General features: G+C 46.7%; 1 protein-coding gene across 4 annotated transcripts in view; it reads right to left on the reverse strand.

Annotated features, from left to right (window-relative positions):
• Positions 1 to 3710: 3710 nt before the first annotated feature.
• The window catches only part of TNC (tenascin C), a 75503-nt gene continuing 73429 nt past the window's right edge, over positions 3711 to 5784 (reverse strand). For all 4 annotated transcript variants that reach the window (XM_071574287.1, XM_071574286.1, XM_071574285.1 and 1 more), the window contains 2 exons: positions 5055 to 5218; positions 3711 to 3882 (listed from right to left, as the gene is read on the reverse strand). In XM_071574287.1, the coding sequence (XP_071430388.1) occupies positions 3772 to 3882; positions 5055 to 5218 (275 nt within the window). In that variant the 3' untranslated portion in view covers positions 3711 to 3771. The remainder of the gene's footprint in view (positions 3883 to 5054; positions 5219 to 5784) is intronic.

Raw genomic sequence — 5784 nt, forward strand, 5'->3', positions numbered from 1 at the left:
TCAGGCAAGAGTCCTGATTTGGTGGTTGGATTTAGCCCAGAACTAGGTGAGATCAGTTCCCCTGAATGCAATTGCATCAGGAGAAGAGCTGAGGGAGCTGCACCCAGAGATGGTGCAGCAAAGGAAGGTCTTCTGGGATCAAACTGAGATGACATCAAGGTTTTCCTCTGGCAGATGGAGAGATTTAAAGTGTCTGTCATCTCCCCCATGCCACTGGATGTCACTCACCCAGTGTGGCTGCACACTCGTGCCCGGATTCAGGAAAAACCACAGCTCTTAACAGTCCAAGCCTCATAAAAAGCCAGAGGATTTAATAACTTAAAAGCTGCCACCAGCTTCAGCCTCAGTCCCCCCAAAATTATCTCTCCAGCTGATTTTTGCCCCACTGACTTGAAGCATTCACTTCACCCAAACTGAAAGAAGAGTCTGAGATCTTGCCCAGACTGCAATAAGAGCAGAGCAGGGACAGAGAAAAAGTTCCTTTCCATCTACTTGTCTCAAAAATTTCTCATGAAGACAGTTCTAACCCCATAAATACCACTCATGTCCCCAAACACCTCCTTCAGTGCCCTTGAGACCTTGAATCTCACTGCCTGAACATTTTGAAGCCCTTCCTCTCCTGTCCCCTTGAGGTTCCCAAAGTGCTTTGTCACGTTGAGGATTAACAGGAGCTTTAAGGTTTGGAAGGTTTATAAATAGATTTCAAAACTGAGGGTGCCTTTAAACTCTTCTCACAAGTTACAACGAGGAAAGAGGGGAGAGAGAAAGCAGAAAGGGAATATCCCTTCCAGTAGCCCCTGGTGGAGCTGTTGGTTCCAAATCAAGCTCCTGTCAGCTCCAAGGGGTGTCTTGGCCTGTCTTTCTCCAAGGATTTGCCAGTTCCTCTCTCACAGTGGTGATCATGAAAAATACCAACCAGGGCATCTGTCAGTGAGGAATTACAGGAAATAATCATCATTTTCTTGTGCAGTGTTTGAGATTTCTGGACTGAGGTTCAAACCCCAGCCCGTGTCCAGCAGCGTTTTGGAGCTGCCAAGGTGAATGACAGCCCAGCCAGGGACAGGCAGCTTTGGGATGGAACTGGGAATGAGGAAATAATTTCCTAAATATCAGTTCTTCCTCTGATTGTCTGCAGACAGACTGCAGGAGCTTCCCAGGGCCCAGTTACACAAGTTTAGTGCCATTTTCTAATAACTTGGAAAGAATCTTGAGAGTGGAGCATGTTCCTTCATTATTGGATTTGTTCTTTTTTATGCTGCCTAGAATTTACTGTGAGTAACACCAAAGAAGGGCTATTAATTATAGAGAATTCATTTAATACAGTGCTGCATCTCACACCCTTGTTAGAGCTCTGAAAGGTCAAAGGGGACTTGTTTTCCCTGTGCAAACCATGTAATATTCAATAGTGCAACTTCAGTTGGGAGGGAGGCAAGAAATTCAAACTACATTGAATGATGTTAATGAAGTTCCTCTTTGACATTTGCTTTTGCTGTGACTTGGATCCTGCTCCTGCAAGCCAAAAATTACCTTTTCCTTAGGGGTATCCTGGCAAAGACCCTGCTGTGTGGCCACGAGGTGAGGCTTTACTAAAGACAGATATTTCTGCTGGCAAAGACACTGTTGTTGCCCCAGTGAGGAAGCTCAGAGAGCTGGAAGTGACCCACGAGGAGACAGCAGTGAGGAATGGCAGTGTCTGGATATCCACAGGACATCCAAGTGATGCCAGAGGAGGCACAGCCCAAGGCACACGGAGTCCTCGTGCCACCTGCTGGCAGCACTTGGATGTCCTGTGGCCATCCATGTCCTGTGGCCCCTGGGGGTGGCTGGAATAGTCACCGGATGAGCAGATTTCCAGTGTTTTACTGATTCTTTTTGGAACTTCTCCCACTTCCCCAGCCAGGCACAGCTTTCTTCCAGAGCACTGATCAGTTTAGGAACCTTTTCTGGACTCTTCCAACCATCCCCAGGGGCTAATGCTCAGCTACAGCTCAGAAGTGCAATGATGGAAGGATTGCAATTAAAAATAACAACAATATTAAAATGAAAATTATATATAAATTTGGCAGATGGATGAAGGGAAGTGATTCCCTCCCTCCTTTCTTTCCTCCCTCTGGGTTTTTAAAGGTTTTAGTGATACTTCCCATGCACACACACTTTTTACACCCTGTGTCAAATCAACTGAATCTGACCTTACTTGATAACTGACACCTCATACCTGCTGTGACTGGAAGCTCCTGATTTCCCAGTCACCTCCCAGTGACCACTGGGGAAGAGACAGAAACATTTGATCTGTTTGGAAAATGCAACCTCGAAATAGGGCAGAGAGACCAGATTAAAACAAAAGATCTTTTATTACCTTCAGCTGAAGAGTGTGATACAGAGGAACTACACAGATTTTCATTCATATAAAAAAAAAAAAAAGAGCCCTTTATTTACACAAGTGTTCAAAGCTGCCAATGGTTCCTACCAACAACTCTGCATTCTCTGTGTTTGTTAGTTATTCCCCCCTAGATGGAGCAAACATTGGTCAGTAACACTTAAGAAAACATGTAAGGAGCTTTTGGGCAGGAAAAAAACCAGAATTATGTTTGGAAAGAAACCAAATCCTTAAGGGCATTTCACTGTAACAAAGCCACCAAAATACTTACAACCAGTCACTGACTAAAGGAACAATTTTCAGAAGGGGCTCAGCAGCCTTTTCATTCTCAGCCTGTCCTTTACTCTCCCATCTAAGGAAATACATCCTGGACATGCACAAACTCGACATGTATGAAAAAAAAAAGGTAGAAATTTATTTAATTGTGCTTTTATTTATAAAAAAAAATTTACAATCAGACACTGTCCTGCTGTGTTTCTGAAAGCATGGTTCTCTTCAAAATGACAACAATGTAGCTTATTATTATTATCATTATTATTATTATTATTATTATTTTGTCTTTATATTAATAATATTAATCTTATGCTTAAGTTTTAAAACATCCTGCTTTCCCTTCCCACCCTCTCCTTCTCTGGGGTGCTTGATATATATATGAAAAAACTTTTCAAACAACTGATGAAAAAAAAAAAAAGCCTTTCAAACAACTGATGAAAAAAAAAAGCCTTTCAAACAAATGATGAAAAAAAAAAAGCCTTTCAAACAACTGATGAAAAAAACCAAAACCTTTCCAAACAACTGATGGAAAAAAAAAACCTTTTCAAACAACCAATGGAAAAAAAACCCCTTTCAAACAACTGATGAAAGAAACCCCTTACAAACAACTGAGGAACTTCAATTCTGACTAATAATAATAATAATGATAATCAATCTGACACATTTCTCTGTGTAAAATATGGCTGGTTCTAAACCAAACTACCCAAGTACAAAACTGTTCTCCCTCCCTTCCCCTGGGCCACCCGAGAGATAACTCAGAACGTGGAAGAACTTGGATCCCAGAGGTTTTCTGGGGGAAAAAAAATTGAACAATTAATAACACAACATCCAACCCTTGAGATGGTTGTCTTTGGTGTGGAGGCTGTTACTGGAGGGCAGCTGGAGCTGCTCTGCTGGAATCGCTGCCATAGGTAAGGCTTTGTGTGTTGGCATTGCTGCAAAGCCTGCGCCGGGCCACGGGTCCCCCATGCTTTGGGCCAAGTACCAGCCCCTCACAGCCACCCCAGCCGTGCCAGAGGATCTGCCCACCCCCCCCAGCCATGCCAGAGGATCTCCCCACACACACACCCCCAGCCGTGCCCCCCTCACCCTGCCCGCGGCCCCCTGCCCACCCCGGGGCGCTACGCTCGCTTCCGACGCCCTTCCAGGTTTCGGAAGCTGGAGGGTCTCAGCTTCATCTCTGCAAACTGGATGGAGTATTCGTGGCCTCTCCAGTGGAACCAGTTCACACCCTGCAGAGGGAAAAAAGAGAGCTGCTCTCCTTTCTGGTTGTTTTGTGGTTTGGACACGGAGGCACTAAAAGGTGGAGGGGCTTTGGGAAGCCCAAGGAATGTACACCCTGTACAGACACACCCATGGACTGCCACGGGATCAGAGAAACACAGACTGGCTTGGCTTGGGAGGGACCTTAGAGATCAGCCAGTGCCACCCCCTGCCACGGGCAGGGACACCTTCCACGGACAGGGACACCTTCCACTAGCCCAGGTTGTTCCAAGCCCTGTCCAACACTGCCAGGGATGGGGCAGCCACAGCTTCTCTGCCCAACCTGTGCCAGGGCCTGCCCACCCTCACAGGGAAGGATTTCTCCCCAGTATCCCATCTATCCCTGCCCTCTGGCAGGGGGAAGTTATTGCTGCTTGTTCTGTCCCTCCAGGCCTTTGTAAATAGTCTCTCTCAATCTTTTCTGTTGACTCCCTTCAGGTCTTGGAAGGCCACAATTAGGTCACCCCAAAGCTTCTCTTCTCCAAGCTGAACAATCCCAAGTTTCCCAGCCTTTCCTCCCACCAGAGCTGTTCCATCCCTCTGACCATCTTGGTGCCTCCTCAGGACTTGCCCCAGCATCTCCATGTCCTTCCTGTGCTGGCCCCAGGGCTGGAGCAGCTCTGCAGGTGGGTGTCACCTGAGGGGGCAGAGGGGCACAATCTCCTCCCCTGCTGCCCACGCTGCGGAACCAGCCCAGGGCATGGGGGTTTCTGGGCTGGGCCATGTCCAACTTCTCCCCCACCAGCACTCCCAGGGCTGCTCTATCTGCTCATCCTCAGCCTGGATTGGTACCAGAGGCTGCCCTGACCCAGGTGCAGCACTTTGGGCATGGTCTTGTTAAACCTCTGCCCCCCAGAGCTGCCCCTCCTTGCCTGGTTTTCATGGCAGGAAGAACATTTAGTTCCACATGTTGAAAACCACAGTTGCTCCCTGAACATTTGGGATATTCCCTTGGGAAATCAGGCAAACCCAGCAACATTAAATTCTTATTTTGTGAGCAATTGCCCATGTATTTCTCTATGAGCCTGGAGACTGGGCTGGATTAATGCTCTGTGTCTGGCTGATTGACCATCAGACAGATCAATAATTACAATTCCCCTTCTTCTCAAGCCTTGGAGAAGCCTTCCAAGCCCAAACTCACCTGACTGTGGCTGTTGTCCCCATATCTGCCCATCAGGTTGACTCTGTGGCAGTTCTTGTACCAGAAAGCACCTTTGTATGACAGAGCACAGTTGGTGATGGCAGAGTCATGGTCCTTGTCAAAGGTGGAGAAGGACCTTCCATTATGGTATGTCATGGAGTCACCTGGATGGGGGGGGGACAAAAGAAAGATCAGTATCAGTGATTTTTCTAGAATAGATGTCCTGGCAGTGCCCATCCTGCAGCTTGGAGTGTGCCATGCACGTCCATAAACCTGGCTGTGTCTCCAAGTTTTTATAACTTGACTTATTTTAATACAGAAGGAAATACACAATTTTTGTTGTTGCAGGGAAGTCAAAATATTTCCCCATTTCATTTCTAATCCCCAACATGTTAAAAGTGAGGGGTTTATGCAGCTCATTTTCTGCACTTCTTGTTGAAAGCTGGATTTTGGCCCTGGACAGTGTGGACAAACCAAGACCAAAGAGATGTTCACAAGGAGGAAATCACCAAAAGAGTCTTCACATTGATTAAATCCTACTGGAGGTAGCAGCTACTACCAACCTGCACCAGTGTATTTGCCTTAAATCATAGAACCCTGGAATGGTTTGGGTGGGAAGGGACCTTAAGATCATCTCATTCCACCTTCTGCCATGGGCAGGGACACCTTCCACTAGCCCAGGTTGCTCCATCCTGGCCTTGGACACTTCCAGGGATGGGGCAGCCACACC

Source organism: Pithys albifrons, chromosome 20 (assembly GCF_047495875.1).
Source record: "Pithys albifrons albifrons isolate INPA30051 chromosome 20, PitAlb_v1, whole genome shotgun sequence".
Taxonomy (NCBI): domain Eukaryota; kingdom Metazoa; phylum Chordata; class Aves; order Passeriformes; family Thamnophilidae; genus Pithys; species Pithys albifrons.